Below are 27,525 nucleotides of genomic sequence, written 5' to 3' on the forward strand. Positions count from 1 at the left end.
TTTAAACAATCACAGAAATTCAAATTTTAAATCAATTATTGTTATCGAACCAAACAAGAACCGAAAATTTAGGTTTGATTTTTGATTTTGAATGATTTGATTAGTAGAACCCAAAAAATCAATAGCCGGGTACCTTATTAGGTTACGTAAATAATTATATGACAAAAACTCGTGTAAGACGGTCTTACGGGTTGTATTTGTGAGACATATCTTCTATTTGAATCATCCATGAAAAAGTATACTTTTTATTGTCAATATGGATGAGATTGACCCGTCTCAAATATTAAGATCCGTGAGACGGTCTTACATGACATTCACTCTAATTATATGTACACTTGTACACACCCACAAAAGGATACAAAAACAAAAGGCACCATCCCACACGCAAGGTATATTTTAAGACACCCAAGTCCCAAAGAAGCCTACCTCTCATCTTCATTTCTGCCGAGGGTCCCCCTTGCTCCATTTATTTTCCCATGTATAATGATTGAAACTTATATATATATATATATATATATATATATATATATATATAATTTATTATATCGAGGCATGTGGATGTCTTATACAACTCACGAATAATAAATAGGAACTCCTTAAATTCACAATAGAAGTGAAACATTGTAATCTTGTAGAGCACATGATTCCAACAAAACCCATGTGATTTTAGACGTGGTTAGGTTAGTTGTGCATTCTCCAAATCTCCGACACCTCAAGAATACAATGGAAACAACTGTAGTCAGAAAATAAAAAGTTGTCTTTATTTATTTTTCAGATGCACGCTTTCCATCCTCAGCATTGCCCTTGACCATTTTTTCTACAATAAGCTCATTTGATCTAATGATTCTGAAGCGACAAGAATCCTAAATTTCATGTGCCAGGCACTTGAGTCGGTAAATCGGATTCCAACCTGATCCCAAACTCAATAATCGGTTTCCAGATTATTTCAGGATCAGGTATAAAATAATATACCCAAAACCCGAATTACCCAGACTCAAAACACCCAACTCATGCCCCCTGATTACATTGGCTGAATTGATGGGGTCGGCACCACTTCAAACTAGAGGTCCATCCCATGTTTTGTGGGGAAAAAACCATAAATTGCAGAGAGTGACGTATACCCAATGGAATATAGGATGATCCCAGGATACCCATTCTAGACTAAGATGATTTTACAACGCAAGTAACGCATATTTTACTAGAAGAACTATACAACGTAAGAGACTCAAGCGGGTAATATCAATATATATGCATTACGAAGGAAGAAACGTGAATCAAATAAATAATGAGAATCTCTCCCACATGAAATTGACAGCCTAGCAGTAATGAGGATAATGTAGTTTTAGATATGGTCGCTGACTGACAAATAAAAACAAGATTAGGAGGGGTTCAACACGCTATTGTAATGATTTATGACCCCTCCGATGATGATATTTAAACCAACTTTTAATCAGTAAAACTTACTTCAGACATATTACAGTCGTGAACAAATGTATCTAGTCGACTATTAACTTGTAATCAAGAAAGAGAGGTACATATATCACGCCTAACAAGTTCGGGAAAAAAGATTGTCATAAGATACGATCTCAACAATGGAATTTGACGACAACCATGAATTCCTTAACTCAGGGAAACATTTTCAACGATGATCAAGTTGAAGCTAGACACTTCATATAAATTTCTAAAAAACACTGAATCGAAAGCTAAAAACCAGGGAGAATGGGTGATGTGCAGAGTTGTTTTCAAGACATAATTAAAGGGAGGGGGGGCAACAAAAGTTTAATACATTTTCACAATATATGGTACAAGATATCAATATGTACAGATACTATGGCACATTCGAACACCAGAAAAATTTCAAGAGAAAGACCCTTCAGAGTCCTGAAGATTAGTATGTGATACAATAACAATGTTTTCTCAAACTATAGGAGTCACTCGCGTAGAATGAAAATAAAACAAAGGTTCACAGAAACAGAGATGATTCTACCGGGAGAAAGGACGTTGGAATATGAAGCTTCTTCATCAGTAGCAATCTCCCATTATGCAGTCTTTAGGAGTAAACACTAATCTGCTGTCCAGCTCTGCTCAACAATTTCACGCACCTTCCTGTTATATTCACGCTTGTTTTCACTAAACAACCGCGCAGATTCAGAATTTGCGGGTGAGTTCGGATTTGGATCACACAGCAGCGACTGTAAATGAGAATAAAATAAGTGATTGACTCTTGTCATGGCGCTATCAGGAGTAAACATGATTCCACCATGGTATGTTACACCCAGAAACAGAACCTATCAATCAAACAATAATACCGACAATCATGGCGAAAATTTACTAGTCTTTGTCGCACCACCACGACTTCTGAAGAGTCTGGCATACACAGTAATATTGGCAGCCTATAATATTGTTAAAGTTAAGTGGGCGGTGAAGGGAAAATAATATTTTTTTTTTGAACTTTGAAGTGGAAACTAAACAAACTATCCAGCAGTTTCTGAATGTCCAATTCTCTATCATGCATTTGGTTTAGATATATGACAAAAATTCAATGCACTTGTTGACGTGTTACATGCATCTGTAACACAAAAATAAATTGATATCGTTACTTAATTTTCTAGTACACCCTGTCATACCTCAACTCCTGCTTGTACTCACCTCTAGCTATTTTAGTTAAATCATGTTAGTTTATTCTTCTTGAGAACTTAAACTATCATAATTGATGTTCCATTCTATACATGTAGAGAAAAGACATGGTATAACATTTCATAGCCATAATCTACCTGGATAGATGTAAGAATAGCAGCTACATCATATATTGGACTCCACTGATTTTGCAGGATATCCAAGCATATACTTCCATCAGCATAAACTAATAAACAACAGAAATATAACGAGAAAAGAAAAATTGTAATCAAATGTTTTTCCATTTAGTTGGAATATCTCGTCGACGATGAAAATCTATAATGATTAATGCCATTCACCAATCATCTCTTGGAAATAGATCTAATACCACATCGCGCCAAATGTAAGCTTTAGAAAACAATGTAAAAACAGTGGTAAAACATAAGATTAATAGCCAATGACCCAAGCGAGCGAGCTTAAAATATTACATGTGTGCACATCTAAATGAGTTATCCATGATTCACAGCATTTATTACGATATTTATAGCCACAAATAGAGAATGGATAAAACTACATGGGCCCCGTAATATCAAATGAAATGCACAAAAATTTGCAAACTCAAAGATGAATGTTAAGAAACTTCACATGAAAATGGTCGAGGTGCTTTTAAAAAGTATATACTAGCTAAATTTGGTTAGGCATAGAAGTTTCACGCTTGTGGAGACAAAGTTGATGGAAGCAGAACTATACAAATTTTTAGTACAACACTGATGGGCTAAAGCAGATATAAAGCCCCTCCTCACAATGAATCAAACATCTTTAAAGGAATGAAACCTTAGAACTCGAGAAATCCTTGCTACCAAGATATGTGATACTCCTTAGCAATCATAACAGAACCATGTCACAAGTCATGTTGAGCAGGGTAGTAAACATTTTTGATTCAAAATAAGCAGTAAATGAAATAATTAAATAATTTGTTGTGAGATTCTTGAGATGTTATGTTTGGACGGTACATAAAAGAAATAGCATCACAGTGTCTAAAGGTGGCACTTTCAGATAGCTTTAAGAATAGTGCATACTGACAATATGCTAACATAAAAGCATATTGTTTGGATGGAACAACAAGTAACTTACTGTTTGGATGGAACATCCTAGACACAAATCGCACTGTTGGGGGCTTATTTGGGTAGTCTTCTGTAAATTGAAGTGAGAGCTTAAACGTACCTAGCAGCAAACAATATATATACATATAATATTAAAAAACTGAACGATCGAGAGAACCAGATTCAATGTCAACAAAACTTCTAATGAACTTTTCAGCATGTCATCGTCGTGCTTTTCATCCAACACAAGGGAAGGGTAACAAATTAAGCCATCAAAATTATGCACCAAATATCATAGGTTCACACATCAAATATTTGCATTTGTACATATTTTCTCATGCAATAACACCTTTGGTATGAATAACATGTGAGATAAATAAATTTTACCGTTGCAACGAAATAGCGTAAACATAAATTTTATACATCAGTAACACATAATTTCGAATTTAGGGGGAAGTAAAACCACTTGGAATGAGCATAGCAAATAACACTTATTTCCCATTCAGCAATAGATGAGAAAATTTAACACATCTAAGTTAAAACTATAAACTGCAACAAGAAACATTCGTGATAGTTCATCTATGATTAGCAAATCCAAACTAAAACTTGATTCTAAGGAAGAACATTCCCACCCCCATCCCAAGGAGTGTCATCCGGCCTGCAATTTCAAAAAGAAAACCCCAGTTATTTAGTAAATCTCAAAATAAATAACCAGCAAACAGGCCAACGAAAAATACCCGAATATAACAGCATTCCAGAGCATGATATTGTTATCATAAGGTGCGCCACTGATGCCAGCAGGAGGGTCCTGCTGTAGCCGCTTGAAATCCCTCATCAGCCGCTTCCTTGCTGGCGTAGACATCCTTACCGCCTACAATCACCACCAACACAACGTAAATACCAATACACCTAATTCACACTAATAACGAGTTCCAATCTAACAAAATTGAGCACGAGATAACATATTGGGTCAGAATCTGTAAAATCCAATCGTTAATATTCAATTTCCCAGCACAAAAGCTACATTACCTAACCACAGAATCAATCAACAACACAGCCAAAACCCTAGATTCGCATGCATAACCATAAATCACGCCACAAACAAACAAGTCAAAACGACAAACTAGAGTTGGTAAAAACCCACATAATCGCTTCAAATATAGATCAGACAGAGAACTAATAACCTGAAAATGAGGCGGCTAGAGATTTTTTCAGCGTATTCCTCTTTCTATTATTGATTATATATCTTAATTTTTTATAATAAAAAAATGGTAAATTTCGGACGCGCTAGTGTGTGTCCCACCAACCATTACAAATACAGTATTTTTCGAGATGAAATTTAAGCCTACGACTTCGCATCCTGTACAAGCTGCCGGTTTTTGTGGTGGTGATATAACAAAAATTTGTATCGGATGATTTTACGAGTCAAATTTGATGAAAGTTATATTTTTTTATGGTTAACCTAATTCTCATAAAATTTGATTCGTGAGATTATTTTATTCAATTTTATTTATTATTCTAATATAAATATAGTTGACTCATTTTACGGATAAAGATCTGTGAAAATGTCTCACAAGATACCTATTATAAAAGTAAATATTGAGGTTTTAATTTGATTAGGTCTGGGTTAGAAAGTGTTTGACTAAATTTATTTCGCAAAAACTTTTGTGAGCGAGTCTCATAGATCAATTTTATAATATATATATTATATATATATATATATATATATATATATATATATATTAATTATATTTGAACCACCATGAAATAATTTTATTTTTTATTTTAAAAATATTACTTTTTATTGTAAATATGAGTATTGTTAACCGTCTCACGAATAATTATCCTTAACACCGTCTCACATTATACCTACTTTATTGTTTAAAACAACTTTTGAGATCTCATGTTTTATAAGCTGTTTTACGAGTTCATAAGCTACAAGATATTATTTTAAAAATAAATTATCAAAATATTTGGATAAAATAATTTGATAAATCTTAAAGTTGTTAATGCATTTGATATTATAAGATTTTTTTTATGATAATTATAAAAAATACGACATTATGAAATTGACAAAATATGATTATTTTTAATATGTCCATATGTCATATATTTTATGTCAAAAACTTGTGTGAGACGGTCTCACGGGTCATATGTGTGAGACGGATATCTTATTTTGGTCATCCATGAAAAAATATTACTTTTTATGCTAAGAGTATTACTTTTTATTGTGAATATGGGTAGTGTTAACCCGTCTCAAAGATTAAGATCCATGAGACGGTCTCACATGAGACTCATTCATATTTTATACTAATTTTTATATTAATAATAATATTAATTTATTAATATATAAACGAAAATATTTAGGATATAATTATAATATTAATAATCACTACGTGTTGTTAAAAAGGAAACAACATTAATAGTATTCGTAATTATATTAATTAAAATATAATTTTAAATTAAAAAAATAATATATATAATTTTAAATATTATTATTGGCTATTAATCAATTTATATATTATGTAGAAGAGAGTATATTTGAAATTTTATAAAATATATAGGATAACTTGATCTTTAAAACATATTTAAATAAGATTTTTAAAAAGGTGGGTACCAAATTTTTTTAAAAAAAACATTTTACAAGATGTCTATTTTGATAACTTATAAGCTGCGCTTTTTTTAAAAAAAAATATCAAACATAATTGGGTTTTTTTTAAAACTAATTTAAATTTTAAATTTTTTTTTCAAAAATAATGTAAAGGTTTGCAATTTTACGACAAACCGTGCTTTGAAAACACGGACCCTGCACACGTGGAGCAGCGTCCGTGCTTACAAAGCACGGAGCATGCTCCACGTTGGAGTGTCCGCGCTTACTAAGCGCGAACGCTCCAACGTGGAGCCGTTGGATCGTGCAACGTCTGGAAGTAGCGACAGTTTTTAAAACTCTGTCGCATTTTGCGACGGTTTACTATATACCGTCGCCAATTGCGACAGTTTTATAAAAACCATCGCAAATGCGCGCCCGATCGGTATTATTTCACCGCTCGGGCGCGGTATGTTCAGGTGAAATAAAAGAGGTGCGAACCTAGTATTGGTGGCACGAAGAGAGAACGGGTTGTGGGGAATAAGTGAGAACGCGAAATGCTAAGCCGTGGCCTTCAGCTGATTTTTTTTTTTCTCTGAAACCGTGGGAAGTTTGAAAGGAAAAGGGATGTATATCGGCTGTGGGGGAGTTACGGGAGTTTAAGGTATAGTTTGGTACATAGGATAAGGGAATGATTGATAAATAATCTTCCTTATCTCATGTTTGGTACTTTTTTAAAAAGCCCATGATAATATCATGGGCCCTTGATAAATAATTTTTAGAGGGATAATATTTCCCTCTATTAGGTGTGATAATTTTAATTTAATGATAAAATGTACTACAAATGACTTAATTATCCTCACTTTACAAATGATTTTTTATAAATCTATGATAGTAGGTAGAAATTAAAATCAAATAAATATTTTATTTATTTTATATATTATATAATATGATAATTATATAAATGATTTCGTAATTATTTTATATTAATAATTTTTATAAATCTCAATAAAAATATTAGTATCACTCGGTAAACCTTAAAAATTGATATTTGACTTGACTCACAAAATCAAGAGCTCAATTATCATATTATATAATATATAAAATTAGGTAAAAATAAATAAATCATGCAAGCACTATCGGTGCAACTAGTAAAAAGTCTTTCGGTTCGATAAAATTCGCGTACCGTTAAAAATAAAGTCATGCGAGTAAGAATACCCGGTAAAATCTCATTATTTGAGAAATCCACTTAAAACACCATATATTAATTTATAAAAATTAATCATGTATTAAAATAAATTTCCTGAAAATTCTCCGGCCTCCGTTCCTCGTTCGGGTGTGAAATGCATCTTAAAAATCATAGTGCATTAACTGATAAATTTCATGAAATAAATCCCTTAGGCATAGTTTGGTACACATGATGGATAAACATGTGATATATAATATAAGGATAAGTTAATGATAAATAAGATGTATGATATTATATTTAATGTTTGGTATGATTTTAATAAGAGTGATTAAATTTATATATTAGATTGTAATGACAAAATTAACTTTATTATAATAAATTTTATAATTTCAAAGTTATTGCTTGAGTTCGTATTTTTTATTTGTTCATGTGCCGATAGTACTTGCATGATTTATTTATTTTTACCTAATTTTATATATTATATAATATGATAATTGAGCTCTTGATTTTTTGATTCAAGTCAAATATCAATTTTTAAGGTTAATCGAGTGATACTAATAATTTTATTGAGATTTATAAAAATTATTTATATAATTATCTCGAATTCATTTATGTAATTATTATATTATATAATATATAAAAATAAATAAAATATTTATTTGATTTTAATTTCTACCTACTAGCATAGATTTATAAAAAATCATTTATAAATTGAGGGTAATTAAGTCATTTGTAGCATATTTTATCATTAAATTAAAATTATCACACCTTCTATTAAGGATATTTTATCCTTCTAAAAAATTATTTATCAAAGGCCCATGATATTATCATGAGCTTTTTAAAAAAGTACCAAACATGAGATAAAGAGGATTATTTATCAATCCCTCTCTTATCCCATGTACCAAACTATGCCTTATCATGCAATAATTATGTATAAAATGCATGAATACAGTTAAACACAAATTAATAAAATAAACATGCATTTCATGCTTTAAAAGAATTTAATAAAATACCAAAGAAATATTATCGATCGGGCGCGCGTTTGCGACGGTTTTTATAAAACCGTCGCAAAATGCAACAGAGTTTTAAAAACCATCGCTACTTCCAGACGTTGGCCGGCCCTACGGCTCCACGTTGGAGCGTCCACGCTTACTAAGCGCGGACGCTCCAACGTGGAGCATGACAAAATTGTAGAATTTATAAGCTCTAAAACAACTTATAAATTGTTTAAGAGATCTTATAAGCTCTACCTAATACTCTCTCAGTATATACTAGTAAAAGATGGATACGCGTTGTATGAGTTATTATTATTTTTAATTTGATCAAATAATATTAAATAATTAACATGAAATTATTTTCAATTTATAAGATTTGTTCGATTTAAAATAAAAGTTTTGTTTAGTTCTTTTCTGTGTAAAATATGAAGTGACTTGAAGAGAGTTTTATTAAAGTAAGAAATGTAATTATGAAATTAAATATTTTGGTGTCCTCCAAAATAATTACTTTAAGGGTTTCATACTTATTAATATAGTATAGATTTATAGTGGCGAGAAAAGAAAATTGTCAAATTAAACCGGTTTAATATATAGTTATGACAGTGAAAAGAAAATGATCGGATTTTGTTTATATCGGATTTAATGCATATATAGGAGTATTAGATATAGTTTTATGTTATTATTCTCGTATGTAAGCAAAAATTCAAATCTGTTTATGTAGAGCAGTTTTCGAGGTAAAATCAATTGATTATAAATGAGGGAGAATTCATATTTAAATTATGAAATTTTTGGGGTGATTTATAAAAAAGTGGTGCTATATGTATAATGTGATTTGTACAACAAATTTCATAGCACAAAAAAACTCAATAAAAAAATTCAATTTATCAAAATCTCATTAGATAATATATATTTAAAATCTAATGATATAATTGTTGTAAATATCGATGTAAAATATATTTATTGTATATTTCTTTATAAAAATATTTATAACTTAGTAATTGAGTTTTTTGAGTAGGCTTATTTGTGTAAATACTTTGTCAATTATAATTTGTTGGAATGATTATTGTATCGTGGAATGTTGGGCATTTTAAAATTTTGGATGGTTTTAACACACCATATGTTCAAATTAGTTATTGAGAAAATTCTAAATATTCCCTATCCTTTTATACCGAAGGTAAAAATGTTTATTTCTTTGAAGAATATAAAATAAAAACCAATTTTTAAATAAAAATTCCATGTATATTTATTACTAACTGTCTTGTACACACATTCTATGTACAATTGCTTTTTATGGGCAATAACAACAGAGGTAATATATTTCGTTCAATAATCAGGAATGATTTTTTTCTAATAAAATGTCTTATTTGTTTTTATTTTTCAAGAATATCTTATTTGTTTTGTGATTTGTGATTGTGTTGTAAATTTAGGTGAATATATGTTAATATCATGAATTTGAAGTTGATTCAATTCAGAAAAATTAGTTCCGGGGATGATCTAAATTCATATATATAATTCATTAGTAAGTGGATCATAAAAACAGTTCAACACATAACAACGAGTCTGAGTTCTGATATCATGGTAAAATCATGAACTTGTACCTAACTTCATCTAAAAAACTAGCCGGAAAATAGAAGATTCTCCAAGTTTAAAAAAGAAAAAAAGAAAAATAGACAGGTCATCAATCTCTCGACCGCCAAAATAAACAAGAGGCTGTGGAATCGGCTAGGCCGCCAATGCAGCCCGTGCTGTCTGCCTTGTAGCAAGTGACCAATTCAACCCAGTTACTCGTTCTAACATCTCTGTTTAAAAGACGCCACAATTTGTGAATCTTTGTTTTGCATTTAAAGTCCCTCTCTACTAATATAATTTCCCAATTTCCATGTTACGCTTGAATTTTTATAGTTATTTTTTTTCCTAAAATTAACTCAATCCATAAAGCAGAAATATTTGGTGTACATCAAATTATTAGCAATCCATGATCAATAGCTTTAGAACATTATTTCCCCACACCCGCGTATTTGATCAATCATACAGACTTATTAATGAAGTTGAACAATAGAACAGACCGCAAACCTGGTAAACCAGCACATAACAAGCGCACCCGAAAATAAACAAGAGAATGTACACAAAGAAAAAAAGGCAGAACAAGTCTGGATAAACCAGCGAACTGAGACATTACTAAAATATAAATACGACGCTGTCATGCACTCTGGACTTCTGGTTTTGTGCAACACATTCAGATATCCACATCAAGTTCCTGATCTCTTGTTCTTTCAGTCTCATGTATGCAAAAAATACAGCGTAGTGGAACTGCAATGTTACAGGTAGTCGAATTTTGGATCAAGATGTGGAAAAAAGAGAGTAAATGGCACTCTTATTACGTGCAAAGACAGAGACCGGAAAATGGAATCCACAACTCAGATAAACAAATTGTTAGAAGCAAACCTGCTGCTCAAATGATAAACAGAGTCGTTTTACTTCCTCTTCATAAAAGGCCTTGTCGAGCATCTGGCTCTCTCCATAGGATAACTTTGCGAATATGGATTGATAAGGAGGATACTTTTCCATGGCAGCCCGAACCTAGAAAGTTGAACAAAATAACTCTTTTGTTACACAGTAGGATTCTTATGATATCATGATATAGACAAAGGAAAGGAGGAACCAAAGTTTGAATACACATATGCCACTCAGAATAGCAGAAACTAAATCCACACCAACTGAACAAACTGTGTCCCAGTAAAACTTAATTTCCAATCATCTTATGCACTTGATTATAATTGTGTAATACCGTAAACCAGATTACTAGAAAAGATAAGTTTGCAAAAACATTTCATAAGAATATAAATGGGTCGCGGTCACCAACTAATGACAAATGAAGTAAACCTTCAGCTTCCCCAAATCCCAATTCCCAGCCGAGGAAGGCAAGTATATTAACAAAATGACTACCGCTGCTATGGTCCCGAGTCATGGGTCTCGCAATGGGACGATTTATGGACTAATCATTAAGTGAGAACCTCTCGATCTCCTGGTTTTGAAACTCATTGGGTGAGAACCTCAGATCTCAAGTCAATAATGATATTTTTGAGGAAATTTTCTGCTTATAATTATTATTCCAAAAAATCCAATATATATACAAGAGATTAGACTTGAATTTCCATTATTTAATCTTGATTTTGGATTTCTAGTGGGTGAATCTTTAATAGATCACACACACGACCATGACAACCACTCCCTAAAAAGAAAATAAAAACTATAACACCTCGGTAACTCCTGATTTGAGCCTACTTGCACATTCATCTCTTGGTTTGCATATATCAGAATATAACACCTCTGAGACCACGCTAGTGAAATCGTCTTGCATAAAATTCAACAAGAGCAACAAAATTTAAGGAAACTATACACATGAACAATAAGAAAATATAAACTGAAACTGTTAACTACCTGATCAATGTCTTCACATACAGCAAGTTCCTCATGACCATAAGGGTATCTATCCAACAATTATGTAATCATCAGTGGCAGGAAAATGAACTCGAATAAGCATTTCCGATATGAGATTTAGTGAGAAAAGGTGACAGCCCTTACAGCAAGCCGAAGTTAGAATATAATTTCCTACGATCATCTCGAGTAAGCTCAGTGCCGATGCTGAAAATGGAAAAAGTAAGACGGGTTAGAAACCGGTCTTATCAAACATTCTTTATCAGAAAATTTCAAAATAACAGACTGCATGAGAACCTGTTTATTGTGATATTGACTGCTCTTCTATCAGCCTCAAATGCCAGGAGGTCAGACATAATTTCTGAAGTGGCACCACCAAGTTTCTATTTGCAGTTTCTAAAATCAGGGTAGAACACAAAGACAGAATAATTCAATTTATAGAAGTACAAGGATATGAGAATACCACATTACCTGGCAAAATCTGTTGAAATCCTCAAGGTATGCCTTGTAAAGTGTATTCCTCATAATTTCAATGTTCATATCATCCAAATCCTGTTAGATTACCAAAATAAGAGAGAAACATACACAAATATTGAAAACTACCATTTTGTAGAACCAGTTTTCACTTGGTGTTACAAGAAAAAACCAATCATAGACAAACACTTTGGCAAAGCCGCAAAGGTAATCACCTACTCAGAGTACACTCTTTTAACTCCTCTTGAACTATTCGGAATAATAACAGTTCTTTGGAACATTTAGTCTCACATGCACAAATTATAGGGTTATTGAGTCATTTTGCTAATGCTTTAGATAGCATATCTTCAAGTCAACAGCACAAGGAAAGTATAGGTACACAAAAGAAAACATTGGGTAGCATAACTTTGATGATTCTAATGTCCAAGGATATGGGAAAATAAATAGCTAAACAAACAGGACAATCCTGAACCTATTAAACTAATGGATCTTTCCGTTCTAATACTCTATCCGAGAGTTATCAGTATTTATCAACTCTGTTCCCCTCGCGGGATCGCGACCCTTTGTCCTGGCCATTGTAGCACGTGTGTCGCCCAGGGCATAAGGGAACATAATATAAAATCAGTACCTCTGAAGTGATGCATTCAGAGAAGTAAGGTGCAAGGGGAGTGTCAACAAGCACCAATCTGTAAAGCTCCCTCATATTCTGCGCAACCGCCAGGGTAGCAATGCTGAGGAATTTAACGGAAAATTCTTAACGAGCCATCAGTTTATTTACAATATTAAGTGTCCAATAAAATACATCACCTGTCAAACATTCCCAAAGGATGGCATTTCTCCAACAATTCATGAACATCCCTCTCGTGCAAAGTTCCAGTGACGATTAGGACAACATTGTCAATCATGTGACCATATCTAAAGTACAAGCAAGCTCCCAGGTCATTAATCAGAATTAAATGAGAATAAGAAAAAGTAACTAGTTTGAAAGTTCTCTACCAGAAATGCAACATGAACTCCATCAGTAAAAAAAGAAAAAGAAAACAGATGTCAAGATAAACAAGCAGACTAACTCCTTTGCTCAGCCCAAGCTACACAGTTGTCATGGAACAATACTGCCCCAAAATTTTTAGTTTAAAGATTCTAAAGGACCATAACTCTATAAACAGAAAGAGACACAAGTCACATTTTAAAATGGCGAGATATGTAGAAAGTAGTTAGGATTTTATTTTTTTGAAGAACAATTAGGATTATGTAGTTAGTTGTTACCTATTTCACGCAGCAGATAGTCTCGTAATTAGCTGAATTGATTACAAAATCTGTAAAAAAAATTATTTCTCTATAAATTGTTGTGCTGCCACCTAAGAAAATAACGCAGAAGTGTAGAACATTTATTTTTCTTCTCAAAACTAACATGGTACTAGAGCCTCATGCTCCTGATACTTTTTCATGACAATAACAGCGATGACTACTTGCACACTAAATTCAGACTTGATGGAAGAGAAAAGCAACAAAAAAATGTATTTGCAAGAAGTAGTGTTGAAGCTGAATATCGATCAATGGCTCATGGAATATGTGAAATGCTATGGTTAAAAAGGCTATTGGAGGAGCTGTGATAACAATTCACATGCCAATGAAGCTGTTTCACAACAAGAAGGTTGCATTTGCATTGTTCAAAAACCTATACAACACGATCATACAAAATATGTTGAGACCAATAGACATTTCATAAAAGAGACTACTGATGGATTTATTTGTATGCCACTCGTCCAACCTTACTACTGCTGACATCCTCACCACAACAATATAAAGGCAAACTTTGAACACCTAGTCAACAAGTCGGGAATGAATGATATCTATATACCAACTTGAACTCGGAACCAATAATTCATGATATAATTATCAGTTGTTGCCAGCACAATCTGAAGATAACATGCTCTTCAATGCTACACAGGAGTATTTGAATTTAGTTTGGTAAACTATAAGTTCGAGTTTGGATTATTTGAAAGACGGATATGAGATCACTCAATATTTTGATGAATTTGGAATTCACAATAATGTCTCAAAAAATAACTAATTGTAGATTTGAAATTCACTGTCAAGTAGATTTACCCAATCCAACCAAAGTATTAGCTATTACAGATTTGAATCCAAATGCAACCTAAGTGTTTCTAACAGGATAATACAGTAGCAATCTAAATTATTTTACACCATTCAAATTTCATCGACTCTTTGTCTACGTGGACCTAGAAATAATGGTACTTGCAGCATAATCTTTGTCTATGTGGGCCTAGAAATAATGCTATTTGCAGCATAAAAGTAGATGTTCCCACCAAGTACAAGAGAGTTTCCTTCGAACAAGTATGAAAAAAATCAATGACTATCAAGAAAAACTTGATTGCCTCATATTTCAACTATAGGAATATTTGTTTTTCCATGAATAATATGCTCTTACTTGGTAGTTCTCCGTTAAATACGTATGGAAAATATTTGCATGATGGACATGAGCAAGTTCTATAGATAACTGAATGCAAATAAACCAATGGACAGTTCATTATTCAAATCTACATACGTGATATATTCCAAGAAAGTTGACAGAGGCTCTGTGGCTTGGCACAGCATGTGCTTATACTCATCAACCAGTTTCAGGGTGCATTTTTCCACAATTGTTGTCGTATGTAATGGAGAGGGCTCTGCAATTCAATAAACAGCAAAAATGATCATTCTTGCAACTAAAAGAACCATGGAACGATGATCCTACTATACTTCATCAAGAAACCAACAAATATCCACTTCGTAAAGTATCTAATTATACTCAGATTTTTACCAAAAACAATCTATATATATAGTTAGAATTAGATTTTACCCAGCGCCCAAGCACAAGAAATTCAGTATTTCGGTCTAATTGCCATCAGAATTATTATTTTTTAAAATTCAGATGATCGACGAGATTATTCCCAATACGAACGTATACACCATTGATCCATGGATTGCACACAAGTTTCCAACAGCTCAGAAGAACAAATGTAATTCCCAAGTTCCAACCTAGTAATAGATATGGTTAATGGAAAAAATACTGACCGTTTTGGAGGTATGGTCCATACTCTGTGGCAGACAGATGCATCTTAATGTCGTCTAGAGTTTCGCACTGGCACAAATTGTTGTAATCTGCCGCCGTGAGAAGCCCCGAGCGATATCCTCGCACAATCGCCTCCAGGTAACCGCCGTGGATGTTGAAGGTCAGTGCTTCGAATCCGTACATTTTGCAACAGATCTGAAGCGAGTTGCAGGATCTTAGAGGGGGCTGAGAATTGGAGAGAAGCCAAGAGACCCGGAATTTTATAGCATCGGTAATCTAATCCGGTCTGATTGGGTTCAAATAGTTCGAACCGATACCAAATAGCATGATTTGGATCTTATTTGATTTGGATTGTTTTTAAGATTAATCAAATTTTTAAAAAAAATAGTATTGTTCGGCCATGTTTGGTTTGGTTGATAAAGTAGGATTGATTAATTTTATCCAGCCCAATCAAACGTTTGGTTCAGTTTTAAATAAACTCACTTATCCCTCCTAGGTATGATTAGGTTATATTAGGTAGGATAAAATAATACATCCTCACCCCTTAGGATTATTTATCCAACTTTTAATACCTCTTATTTTTCCAATTTTACCCTTCTCTTTTATTTAAACTTACCACCACTTCCTGCCACCGACGCCGCATCCATGACCGCCGCCGGCCGACCACCGGTCGACCGCCGACAGACCGCCGACCGCGGCCGAGCACCGGCCGAACGGCGACGGACTGCCGACCGCCGGCAGAACACCGGCCGATAGCCGGTTAGCGACGGTTTGTAAAATTCCGTCGCTAAGAGCGACGGTTTTCTAATAAACCGTCGCTAAAATTCAAATTAGCGACGGTTTCTCAATAATCCGTCGCTAAATTTCCTCTCCCCCTCCGACCTTTTCCGACCGCCTGCCGGCCACTGTCGCCGTCGCGAGGGGGAAGGACAATTTCGTCTGTTCATAAAAAATTCAAAATTATCCTACACTTAAAAATCTTACCAAACATAATATTATTTTACACCATATATTACAATCCTACCACAATCATTTTCTTATCATTTACGTACTAATCATTAGTTTATCCTATCCTTTCAACCAATCGTAGCCTTCCAGTATTCTCACCCTGGACTCGTATTACGTGTGATTAGAAATTAAACCAAATAAAAAAACTAAACAAAATCAATTGTTTCATTTGTGTTAACAATTCAAAATTTGGATCGGTTTTTAAATCAAACAAACTTTAATTTTAATTTGTCTAAATAAATTACATAGATTTGAAGCTAAAATAAAATTTTCTGTAAACTTATAAAAAATTCTTACGTTAAATTTATCATTATATAATCTCATTATTACTCGTTTTATTACAAAATGTTATTCTGAATCACTCGCAACATAAAATATTATCAAAGTTAGTTAAACTTCAATAATCAAAGAAAAACAATAACAAAAGCAAGTATGAATCAAAAATCAAATGTTTAATTAAATAAAACGTCTCCAAATAGGATCCCGTAATCCCAACAAATAAAAGTATTTATCTGCTAAACGCCATCATGAAATAATCAAAATCATAACTAAACAATGTTTCTTAATTAAAGATATCAAAAGAAGAACAAGAAATATGAGTCGTTGCAAATCTTCACCTCATTCTCAGTTCGTCGACTCCGGATAGTCATCTTGCGTGCAGCTGCTCTCCAAGATTACAAGTCTTTCAAAAGTGATGAATGAATGCCCTAAAACTCGAGTGTTAAGCTTTCTATGTAGGTAACAAATCGAGCAAAATTATATCCATATCGGGTCGTGTTGGGGCGGCCATGTTCATATGCCCAGAGCACCGTGCTCGAATTTTAGTTTTTCTTTGTTACTCGGGCGCTCTAGTGCGGTCAAGTTCATCAGCACCAACGCACCATGCTCGAACTTCTTACTTATATTCTCATGTGAGCTGGAGGAGTCAAGTTCATCAGCTTCCGCGCACCTATATCGAATTTAGGCTCTTAGCTCCCTTTTCTTGATCAAAGTACATATAAAACTCAAATACGTGATATACAACTAACACACGTAATGTATCTTTCGTCGAATCAAATTATAATTATATAATTATATTTCGACAATCAATTATTTTCATCGTAATTATGTAATTAAATGACTAATATTTTTAATCATATAATTATACAAATTTATTAATAATATCAATTATTTAATTATATAATTTTAAGTATTGATGTGATATGATTATAATTAATTAACGAAATGTAAAAAAATGGAAAATGTCACCCAAGCAAAATGGAATGGTAGACTACGTGACTGACGATATGTAATTTGAAATTCCAGTATCGCAACCACGATTTTGAGTCATCCCTCGGGCACAATTCCCACTCCATTTCCGTCAACTCGTCCCCACCCCGAGCCCAAAACCTCTTCGCCGCCGCAAGATACTCCGCCGCCGCAAGATGCTCCCCGCGGCCGTGCTTCTCCCTTTCCTTCTTCTCCACCAACTCTGCCTCGCCGCCTCCGCTGCGTCGATCTCAGGCCTAGACTCGTTCCTCACCCAACAGTCCACCAAAGATCCACAAGCCACCAACGATTCCTTCCTACTCCTCCCTTCCTCCCTTAAAAAATCCCTCTCTCACGCCTTTCATCCGGCCACCACCTCCTCCCTTCTTTCTCTGCAGCTCTCCGTGCCCTTAACCGTCCACTTAGTGGGCCCCACATTCTCCGAATCCGCCCCCTCCACCCTCTCGGCCTTCATCTCTGCTACCCTCTCCTCCGATCTCTTTCACGTGATAACTCCATTCTCCTCCGACGCCGCCAGCCATCACTTCTCGATTTCCCATTCGCTTCACCATGAAGTTTTCCTATCTTCTTCCTCTCTTTCCAATTCCTTGTCCGCCGCTCTCGATTCCCACCTTTCTTCGGCTCCCTCATCCCTCCGATCCCAGCTGTCTTCAGTGCCATACTCGTAATTGATAATATTATCAAGCAAGACTTCGAAAAGGAGAGGCCCATTAACTCAATCCACATCTACATCATTCATCTGGGTTCACAATCCAAGCACTATGCTTACAGTTACACCCCATGGTGATCCATCTCCAGCGATGACCAAATGCTTGGGATCAATTTGGACTGGAAAAGATAGGTACTTGTGGATCGATTTGGGAGCAGGGCCGGTGGATTATGGCCCAGCTTTGTCAGGTGATGGGGTTTTGCCTAAAGGTGAATTTCACCCCTTCGCGACACTCCATGGTCGTCCTAAATCGCAAAAGAGTCTGCTCTCTGACTTGGCTTCATTGGTTTGGAGTGCTTATCAGGTTCTCCTTGTTCCCTCTTTGAGGATTCCCGTTCCTTTTGAAAGTACATTAGTGGTTGAGTTTGTACACATACATGGTTCTCATACTGATGATAGTAGCTTAGGTTTGGATTGGAAGTCCATAGAGAGGATTTTCATGGATGAGGTTAATGACAATGGGCTGTTGCTAGGGGAGCAGTCTTTGAGTTTTAGGAAATATGAGGTGAAGTTATCCGAGTGTGCAATTTGTTCATTTGCAATTGCGAGGGCGACAACTTCTTACACATCTAGGTACCTTTTTGACAACTATACTTTAATTGTGAGCGAGTATCTGGATTCAAAACGTCTGCATCGAACAGTATCAGAATCAGTTGATGAGTTTAGAAGGGTGGCCAGGTTACCTGAGGAGGACCTTGGCAGGGTTCTTCCCGTTTATGTCTTCGATCTTGAAGTAAACACAATGTTGTTACTTGATCGGTATCACCAGACTGTGGCTTTTAAGGACATGGTTATTGCCGTCAGGACGAAGAGTACACATACTGTGAGTGATTATAATTGCAATGGACATCACATGTTTACTAGGACGCGGGAACTTGAAAGACCAATTGTAGGTTCTATTTTGCAGAGCATGTGGGGAATCTCACCTACACATCTGGTCTGGAGCCCCAGGCATAATACCTCTATCGTGGATTATACATGGAGTGTTGGACAAACACCGTTTGGACCTTTCTCAGAGATATCTTCGTTGTCCTTTGTTCAGAAGGATGCTGCTAGAAGGAATTTTTTGTTGACATCATTGAATTACAGTATTACGAGTGCGATAAATGTTCTTGAATCAATTAGTGCGCATGGTGGAGACAGAAAGCTTCTGAAACAGAATCGTCGTGCTGAATTTTTACAGAGGTGGAATTTGTTCAGGTACAAGCTGGACAAGGCGATTTCAGCATTGTCACATTTTGATTATGAAATGGGTTTGTATTATCAGAGGTCCTCAGATCACGATCTATATGCTATCCACTCTCTTGTTTATCATGCATCCCAAGAATTGGAAGCTCGACTTACCTGTTTCAAGGACCCACCATTCCCATGGACTTCTGTTTCAGTATCTGCTGGAGCTTTGTTTGCATTATTTTATGTCTGTGCCAAACGAGACAAATTGTTCCAAAACAAGAGGAAACAGTTTTGAAGTTTTAAAATTGTCATTCTGTGTATGATTGGATAGTTAAAAGGCTTGTATTTCTTATGTAGGGTACAACATTCTGAAAAGTTATTTGTTGTTTTCCAAAAGAAGTGCAGTTTAACTTGTTTATCTTTGAATGATTATCTGTTATAGGTAAGTTTTTGTGTATTTTCCAAGATTTCAATATGTCACATCGTGGATTTTCTTGAATTCATTAATTCATTGAGTCCATTTGTGTTTGATATACATACGAGATAGAATTTGTCAGTTATCTCCTTGCACTACAAATCTTCACGTGTAAATGAAAAAATGGAATGTTACTTGTCCAAATTGAGGATTTTGATGTCTGAGAAGCCGCAAATTGAATATTTGGGACACCAAAATTTGATGTCCCAAGTTGGCAGATAGCCAAATTTGGGAAATCTTGTAATGATTTCTTGTTCAAAGACAGAAACATCGATAGTCATTATGATCTAAGGTAAGCTTAAGGTTTAAGAAGATTGTCCTACTTTTCCATCATAAGAATCAAAACTAGGACCTTGTAATTTTCTACTCTCTCCACCAGGATAGGTTTTTGGGAGCTATTTTTATTTTTATTTTTTTTCCTTGTCTTTTCTTGTTTCTTAAAGGCTAAAAGTGGAAGCTAATGGAGGTGGCAGGAGAGAGGATGTGGCTTTCGAGTCCTGTAGCTATTTTGCGGGGGTTGGGGTTGGGGTTGGTGTTTACAGGGGGTTTTGTGGCCGTCTGGCCGATAATATTGCAGTTTTATACTTGTTTTGTTATTGTTTTGGGTATGTTCAATTTATGTTGCAATGGCTATTTTGCATAATTTCTTTGTTGAGGGCTTTCCTACTCATTTATGTTCTATAAATTTACAGCGGTTAATGTTACAATGTCCTTATGGTAATCTATGGCCTTCTGAACTTGAATAGCTCCTATTGGTATTCTTCCAGATGTTCAATTCGTAAATACCACGAGGCTTAATCAGTGTAAGCAGTGTTGAAAAACTAATCTTATCTCAATAGTATCTAATCTTGTCTATCTTTATTTGTATTTTGTATTTTAAATTCTTAAGATTAGGTTGTCTTATCTTTTATGCTTTTATATATTTTTTTGTAAATGGAATGAAACATTTTGTTCCCATTCTCCCTCTATAACTACATGGTATCAATTAGCCAGGGCTTTTAATGACAAAAAATGGTATGTCAGCCACACCTAAACCCCAAACTTCATAACCTTTCCTGCAGCTACCGGCTTTCCATCTGTACCGATCACATGTACAGATTTACTGGTAGAAACTTTTTCCATTGGTCTCAATCTGTGATGATGTTTATCTATGGCGAAAGGAAGAATGGAGATATTTGCCTTCCTTCAGTCTTATTTAGGTCTTGTCATGTTCTCAGTTCCCTGTGTATTGCAAATGGGACACTCTCTCGGGTTACCAGTTCTGGTTCTGGTGCTGTTCAATTGACTAAAGACATTTGCCTTCCTTGGGTCTTATTTGTGCCAGACCTTACTTGTAATCGGTTGTCAGCCAGTGAGAGCTCAATCAATTTGCCTCCACGACTAAGTTCTCCGTTAATTCTAATGTTTTCCAGGATTTGACATCGGGGAGGACGATTGGCGGTACTGATCTTTCTAGGGGCTTATTCATTCTCAAGATGGATGCCTCGTTGATCAAGTCTCTTGCCCATCCTTCCGTGTCTCACTCCGTTTCTGCCTTGACTTCGAATAATGTTATTGATGTTTTATTGTGGCACTACCGTTTAGGTCACCCGAACTCGTTGCATCTTAAGAAGTGGTTTCCTTTCTTTCTTATTAAATAATAAAAATTATATTCCTTTTCAATGTGATGTTTGTCAGTTCTCTAAACATACTTGTGCATTTTTCACACCAAACTATTATGTACCTTCTATGCTTTTCTCTATTATACACATCGATATTTGGGGGCCTAGAACGTACCCAAGCTTGGGGTAACTCGTTGGTTTATCTTGTCTGTCGATGATCACACCTGTTTGAACCACAGTATGGAAATGCTCGAAAATCTAGGTACTTTGGTTTTTCTTTCACGAGGAAGGCCCATGGTAAACAGGTGTGATCATCGACAGACAAGATAAACCAACGAGTTACCCCAAGCTTGGGTACGTTCTAGGCTAATATTTGGGAGTTACACACTGATAGGGCTTATGATTATTTCAATTCTGTTTTGGGGTACCTACAAACACACGACATAATTCACCAAAGCTCGAGCGTCGACACACCACAACAAAATGGGGTCTCGCATTTTCTTGAGGTTGCCCGTTCCTTACTATTTACCACAAATGTATCCCGATACCGCTAGGGTGATGTCATCCTAACAACCACTTATATTATAAATAGGATGCCTTCCCGCGTATTGGCTTTTCAAACCCCCATCCAAACCTTCCTAAAGTTCTACCCTTCCTCTCATCTCATTCATTACATCCCTCTCAAGGTGTTGGTTGCTCGTCTTTGTTCACATTCACTCTCATAACCGTGGGAAGCTTTAACCACGTGCTGTCAAATGTATCTTCCTCGGCTATTCTCCTAATCAGAAATGCTACAAGTTTTTTTTATCCCGTCACAAAAAAATAGTACACTTCAATGTATGTCATCTTTTTTTGAATCCGAGCCTTTCTACACCAAGTCCTCGGGTCAAGGGGGAGTCTTCCATCATTGAACCACAAATTTGGGAATCCACAACACCGTCCATCCCTTATATAGAACCACCAAAACTCGATGCTATGCCACCAGATCTAACTCTTGTCCCTAGGAGACTAAACCTCAATGACCCAATTCATACTTATTCTCGAAGGAACAATCTTTATCAAGAGAATATACAAGTACCTGCACAAACTCAAACTGCTCATGAACTCTCTCCGATGCAAAATTCAGGTGCAAACTCACCAGACTTAACTGATTCTGATGCACCTGTGATTGACCCTACTGATCTCGATGACAGTTTAGATGACAGACTGATTGCATTGAGGAAAGGTGTCTGAACATGTACACGACATCCTATAAGTAACTTTGTCTAACTTGAGCATTTTTCACCTACATATCATGCATCTCTTTCCAGTCTAGATCAGGTCCAGATTCCTCCCACTATTGACGAGGCCATAAATGATCCAAATTGAAAAGATGTCGTCTTTGAAGAAATAAAGGCACTGAAAAATAACAATATATGAAACATCACTGATCTCCCATCCGGGAAGAACATGTTGGATGCAAATGGATTTTCACAGTCAAACATAAGTCTGATGGAAGCATAAAACGACTGAAAGCCAAATTTGTAGCCAAGGGATACACATAGTCATACATCATTGACTACCAAGAAACTTTTGCCCTTGTTGCCAGACTAAACATTGTTCGAGTTCTCTTATCAATTGTAGCTAACTCAGACTGACCCTTGTATCAACTCAAAAGAACGCATTTCTTAATGATGATCTCGAGGAAGAGTGGCAAATATTCTGACAAAGGCTCTCTTCCGTCCAACCTTTGAAGATTTGTGTTCTAAGCTAGGCATGATTGACCTATATGACCCAACTTGAGGGGAGTGTTGAAAAACTAATCTTATCTCATTAGTATCTAATCTTTTCTATCTTTATTTGTATTTTGTATTTTTTATTTTGTATTCTTAGGATTAGATTGTCTTTATCTTTTATGCTTTTATGTATTCTTTATAAACTCTCTTTTTGATTCAGTGGAATGAAATATTTTGTTTCCCATTCTCCCTCTATTCAAACGACATGCAGGTTACTGCTTGTCTGAGGTTTCTGGGTATTATTATTTGCCAGTGCATTTCATTGTTTACGGAGTAGCATCTGGAATAGCTAATAGCTCAATTATTTTTGTGGAAATAATTTGTATTGTACAATCTGAGGAAAACTCATTTACAAAGTAAATTAATCGACCTGTATCTTACTAAAACTATTTCTGTTCTTTGCAATGAAAGGAAAGAATTCATGGCAGCATCTTGACTCTAGAGTCTGGAAAACTAGAATTATATTTCCTCTCCTGCAAGGAAATTACATTTGATGATATCTATTATTTAGCTGATAGGGGCCATGCCTATTGTGTTGCTCCCAACCATGTCTGCACAGTCGTAGTTGAAATGGAGTGGGCCTTGCAACTGAAAGTTGTTTGCCTTAGAAGAAAATACAAATGCCCTCTCTTCAATTCCATCATACAAGATCTCACCAAGTTCAGGGTTTCTATCCTCACTTTTCTGGTTTCTTATGCTCTCACCATCAATTTCTTCCTCGATATTTAAGTTCTTCTCAACCAATTCTTTAAAAACGGAAGACCTGAGGAGTAGACCGAGAGCTGTTGGAGAGGATTTGGTGCGTGGGCTAACTGGCACTTTGTCGGCAAACCTTTCTTGCTCGGTGAGGTCATCTGCACTAAAAGCTCTTCTTTTCAAAAAGGGTGACAGTGATTCCTCTCCTGTTCGGAAATTGGAAAATATTGTCGCTGAATCTTGGCATGGTGTTGTTTTCTTGTCTGGAACTGAAGTTCTTGCTCCTGGCTTTAACCATCTGATATACGTGCTCAAGTCAAAGTTCGTGACAGCGTTTATCCCTCTGTATTCTATTGCTGCAATGTCATAAGCATGGGCTGCCTCTTCTTGAGTACCTATAAACAGATGCACCATTCAGGTCGAAGAAAACATACCAGTTTACACTGTTCTACAAACGCCAATTGTGTTGCAGACTACTCACTGTAAGTTCCTAGATAAAGGTACTTATTTCCAAAAACTCTTCCTATCCTTGCTTCCCATCTTCCATTATGATGGTGCCTGTTACTTTCAAGTGCGAGTTTAGAATCTTCAATGAAGGACTGAACTTTAAAATAATTTGGGATAACATATACCTGGCAACTCCTCTATACTTTGATATCCCTCTTGAAAAACCACTGCTTTTTCTGTGGTAAAGAATTTTGGGTTAATTCTTACTTCCATAAGAAAAATTAAAAATATTTATTCCATTAAAATATATATAAAAAAATCGTACCTTCTCAGTGAGGCAAGATACTCCTCCTTTGTTAGAGTTTGCATGATTTCAATTTCCTTCTCATAATCAGAGATCTGCAGAAATTATATTTGGATTTAATAAGAATCCACGGCATTGTATGGACTTGACTAAGTCTTATAGGGGTTTAAACTGTTGACAATGATACCGGAAAATTGGTTAAAGTTGATGTCCCCCAATATTTCAGTGCTGCTAAATCATATGCCCTTGCTGCAGCTTCCTCGTCATCATATGCACCTAAGCCATATTTGAGAACCTCAGAGACAGTCTTAAATCAAATAGATAATAGACAAAACCAAAACTACGATCCAAATTGCAACGAGTGGATGTATACAGTCAAATTTTTACTCACCAAGATACACTGCCCGTTGTCAAATTCCAATTCGAAGCAGGGACCATGAAAGTGATGCAAGATTTCAATATCAGGCACCAATATTTATTTCAAGAAAAGTAACTACAGAAATTTCATAAATTAATTGTAAGAGACCTTGTTTCCCCTTTTTCTTCTGAGTTACATTCCATGTAAGTTTATCCCATAGGTGTGCTTCGTATCTACCAGTCCATTTATGCCTGCTCACCCCACGAAACCTTGAACTTCTTTTCACGGTTGTTGCTGCAGAAGTTGGATCAACTTGTTGATTTGGTGTCTGCTGGTCGTCACAGCTAAGTGCTAGAGCAACTGCATCTCTTTTTCTACGTTTTACAGGCATCACTTCAGATACTTCACCATCCATCATGCTCACAATATCCCTTCCAAGGTATGGATCACTTTTTATCATTTTCAGCGCCATTTTTAATCGTCCTCAGTTGTTTGCCCTGGTCTTTTCTATGTTTTCCTTCTTTCAGTTCTTTATTTGGATCCTAATTCATGGGTACTTATTATATAAGATCATGTTTTTTTGGGCTTATTATGTTTTTGGCTGTAATTGTCTCTACCAACTTTTGGATACCGACGGGAAGGGCGATGGAAACAATGAATTTGTGAGTTGGGACAAATATATGTATTCTTGTACTACCTTCCAGCCATTGAAACCGAGTTTACTACCAAATATTATTTATCAATGATCCATGTCCCAGCCGCAGAGACGGTGATTGTGACCTCAGAATTTGGAATATCCATCCCACGGGCCTGACTTGTTGAGCATCTATACTCAATATTTTTTTTTAAACAAATTTCATGCAACATGAACTTTTACCCCTTATAGTTTACCTAGTTTCTCTGTTCCGCTAAATTTCTTGGTCTGCTTTTGATCCCGAATATAGCTAGTTTTCATGTTGTATGAATGTACGTTGTCCCTTAAAATCCGGCCGTTGAGAGAGTAGATGAGATTCTACGACGCCATGTGTAGCGTGAGTTCAAGTAACATTACTCTTACATTATTCGAGACACGAGTTTGTGATCTGCGTATGAATGATGGGTCATCTATGACATAATTTGTGGCTTCTTTCCAAATTAACTTTGGTACATCAAAAGTTCATTTAATGAATCAATCTTATGATCATGTTTGTGCGAGCTTGAGCTCATATATCCATGTATTTATTAGGAAAAAAGAAAGAAGACGAGTTGGTAAAGCTTGGGGTGACGTGTGTTGATACTCCTCGAAGTCACATGATCGATTCTCGTGTAGAACATATTCTTCGTTGAAATATTGTGAGGTAAGCTCTGGATTTACCTTCTTATCGGGTCAAGAGACTTCTGACTGATATAAAAATGTTTACGATATACTTTTAGAGGAAAAACGAGCACATAATGCCATATGTGGGCATTTTCTTGGAGTCATCGTCCATACTTGTTACTGTTCTTGTCTCTTGTTGTTTTAGTGAAGTTGCTGAGGTTTGATTTGGTCTTATTGTTGATTTTTAACGATGATATCTATGGAATCGGCTCCTCTACTATTCTTTACTTGTTGCTTTCATCTTAAAATTATGCGGTTAAAGCATCAAACTAGGAAATGGATGGCTTAGCTTAATTAACACGACAAATAATTGTAGCATGTTTTTTGTTCCATTGAAGAATACGCACTTTCCTCCAAAAAATTTCAGACAGAGGTAATGTCGCACAATTTATGTTATTATTAATGAAGTTCGAATCCAAATTATTAGGATTTTTTATTAAATGATAACTATTTTTAGTGTCATAGTTAATTTTTATGATGTCTAAAATGCTTGGACATCGTTTATTTAAAAAATAAGATGATAGATGATATATAATAGTGACAAATTAAAATAATCTCACTCGAAGAGTCATTCTATTTAATTACAAAGAATTTTATTAAAGAATCACGTCTAAAAATTCTTTTAATATAAATTCTCGATCGTTTATGAATCAACTGATTTATATCCAAAAATCAATAAAATTATTGTAAATACATGATTCTACAAATACACGATATATGCATACAACGACTGGTATATATAGCGAGGGACGAACTGCTGAGTTTATCCACCTGAAAAAATCTAAAATAAATTTTTTAAAAATATTACTGGTTACTACTGGATTCATCACTGTAGATGGGTCCAAACTCAAATAGTTAAATTTTATCGATGGGCT

The 27,525-nt window shown here is 35.1% G+C and overlaps 4 protein-coding genes and 1 long non-coding RNA gene across 5 annotated transcripts; 2 read left to right on the forward strand and 3 right to left on the reverse strand.

Annotated features, from left to right (window-relative positions):
- Window positions 1-1,766: 1,766 nt before the first annotated feature.
- LOC140823504 (ubiquitin-conjugating enzyme E2 2-like) lies at window positions 1,767-4,584 on the reverse strand. Its single transcript, XM_073184882.1, has 5 exons — window positions 4,457-4,584; window positions 4,352-4,377; window positions 3,751-3,840; window positions 2,775-2,863; window positions 1,767-2,192 (listed from the first exon to the last, which is right to left on the reverse strand). The coding sequence occupies exons 1-5, from the start codon at window positions 4,579-4,581 to the stop codon at window positions 2,064-2,066; spliced, it is 459 nt and encodes a 152-aa protein (XP_073040983.1). The 5' UTR covers window positions 4,582-4,584; the 3' UTR covers window positions 1,767-2,063.
- A 5,868-nt stretch (window positions 4,585-10,452) lies between these two features.
- LOC140823505 (V-type proton ATPase subunit d2) lies at window positions 10,453-15,739 on the reverse strand. The gene is made up of 10 exons (XM_073184883.1): window positions 15,481-15,739; window positions 14,972-15,092; window positions 13,210-13,317; window positions 13,031-13,133; window positions 12,400-12,480; window positions 12,226-12,311; window positions 12,076-12,135; window positions 11,932-11,980; window positions 10,936-11,070; window positions 10,453-10,800 (listed from the first exon to the last, which is right to left on the reverse strand). Exons 1-10 carry the CDS (start codon window positions 15,659-15,661, stop codon window positions 10,669-10,671), a joined length of 1,056 nt encoding a protein of 351 aa, XP_073040984.1. The 5' UTR covers window positions 15,662-15,739; the 3' UTR covers window positions 10,453-10,668.
- A 2,047-nt stretch (window positions 15,740-17,786) lies between these two features.
- Window positions 17,787-20,136, forward strand: LOC140823506 (uncharacterized). Its single transcript, XM_073184884.1, is given in 3 exon segments — window positions 17,787-18,418; window positions 18,421-18,533; window positions 18,535-20,136. Coding segments are annotated over 3 exon segments (2,019 nt in total). The 5' UTR covers window positions 17,787-17,910; the 3' UTR covers window positions 19,933-20,136.
- Window positions 20,137-22,960: 2,824 nt separating this feature from the next.
- Window positions 22,961-26,498, reverse strand: LOC140823507 (AP2-like ethylene-responsive transcription factor AIL5). Its single transcript, XM_073184886.1, has 7 exons — window positions 25,462-26,498; window positions 25,327-25,335; window positions 25,123-25,211; window positions 24,957-25,030; window positions 24,817-24,867; window positions 24,666-24,742; window positions 22,961-24,579 (listed from the first exon to the last, which is right to left on the reverse strand). Exons 1-7 carry the CDS (start codon window positions 25,763-25,765, stop codon window positions 23,996-23,998), a joined length of 1,188 nt encoding a protein of 395 aa, XP_073040987.1. The 5' UTR covers window positions 25,766-26,498; the 3' UTR covers window positions 22,961-23,995.
- Window positions 24,566-26,626, forward strand: LOC140823510 (uncharacterized). Its single transcript, XR_012116228.1, has 3 exons — window positions 24,566-24,684; window positions 25,594-25,732; window positions 26,519-26,626. It is a non-coding gene; the product is annotated as an uncharacterized lncRNA (long non-coding RNA).
- The last annotated feature ends 899 nt before the right edge of the window (window positions 26,627-27,525 follow it).

This window comes from Primulina eburnea, chromosome 2, assembly GCF_022965805.1.
Source record: "Primulina eburnea isolate SZY01 chromosome 2, ASM2296580v1, whole genome shotgun sequence".
Taxonomy (NCBI): domain Eukaryota; kingdom Viridiplantae; phylum Streptophyta; class Magnoliopsida; order Lamiales; family Gesneriaceae; genus Primulina; species Primulina eburnea.

Excerpts from the sequence above, each read along its gene's own strand:
- LOC140823507 (XM_073184886.1), bottom strand. The coding sequence starts at position 25,765 with ATGGCGCTGAAAATGATAAAAAGTGATCCATACCTTGGAAGGGATATT. Across the intron at positions 25,031-25,122 it reads CAACTTTAACCAATTTTCCG|ATCTCTGATTATGAGAAGGA; the intron begins GTATCATTGTCA and ends TAATTTCTGCAG. Across the intron at positions 24,868-24,956 it reads TATCTTGCCTCACTGAGAAG|AAAAAGCAGTGGTTTTTCAA; the intron begins GTACGATTTTTT and ends TCTTTACCACAG.
- LOC140823505 (XM_073184883.1), bottom strand. The coding sequence starts at position 15,661 with ATGTACGGATTCGAAGCACTGACCTTCAACATCCACGGCGGTTACCTG. Across the intron at positions 13,318-14,971 it reads ACTTTCTTGGAATATATCAC|ATATGGTCACATGATTGACA; the intron begins GTATGTAGATTT and ends CTTGTACTTTAG. Across the intron at positions 11,071-11,931 it reads TATGTGAAGACATTGATCAG|GTTCGGGCTGCCATGGAAAA; the intron begins GTAGTTAACAGT and ends TCAACTTTCTAG.
- LOC140823504 (XM_073184882.1), bottom strand. The coding sequence starts at position 4,581 with ATGTCTACGCCAGCAAGGAAGCGGCTGATGAGGGATTTCAAGCGGCTA. Across the intron at positions 3,841-4,351 it reads TGACACTCCTTGGGATGGGG|GTACGTTTAAGCTCTCACTT; the intron begins GTGGGAATGTTC and ends GTTTGCTGCTAG. Across the intron at positions 2,864-3,750 it reads TAGGATGTTCCATCCAAACA|TTTATGCTGATGGAAGTATA; the intron begins GTAAGTTACTTG and ends GTTGTTTATTAG.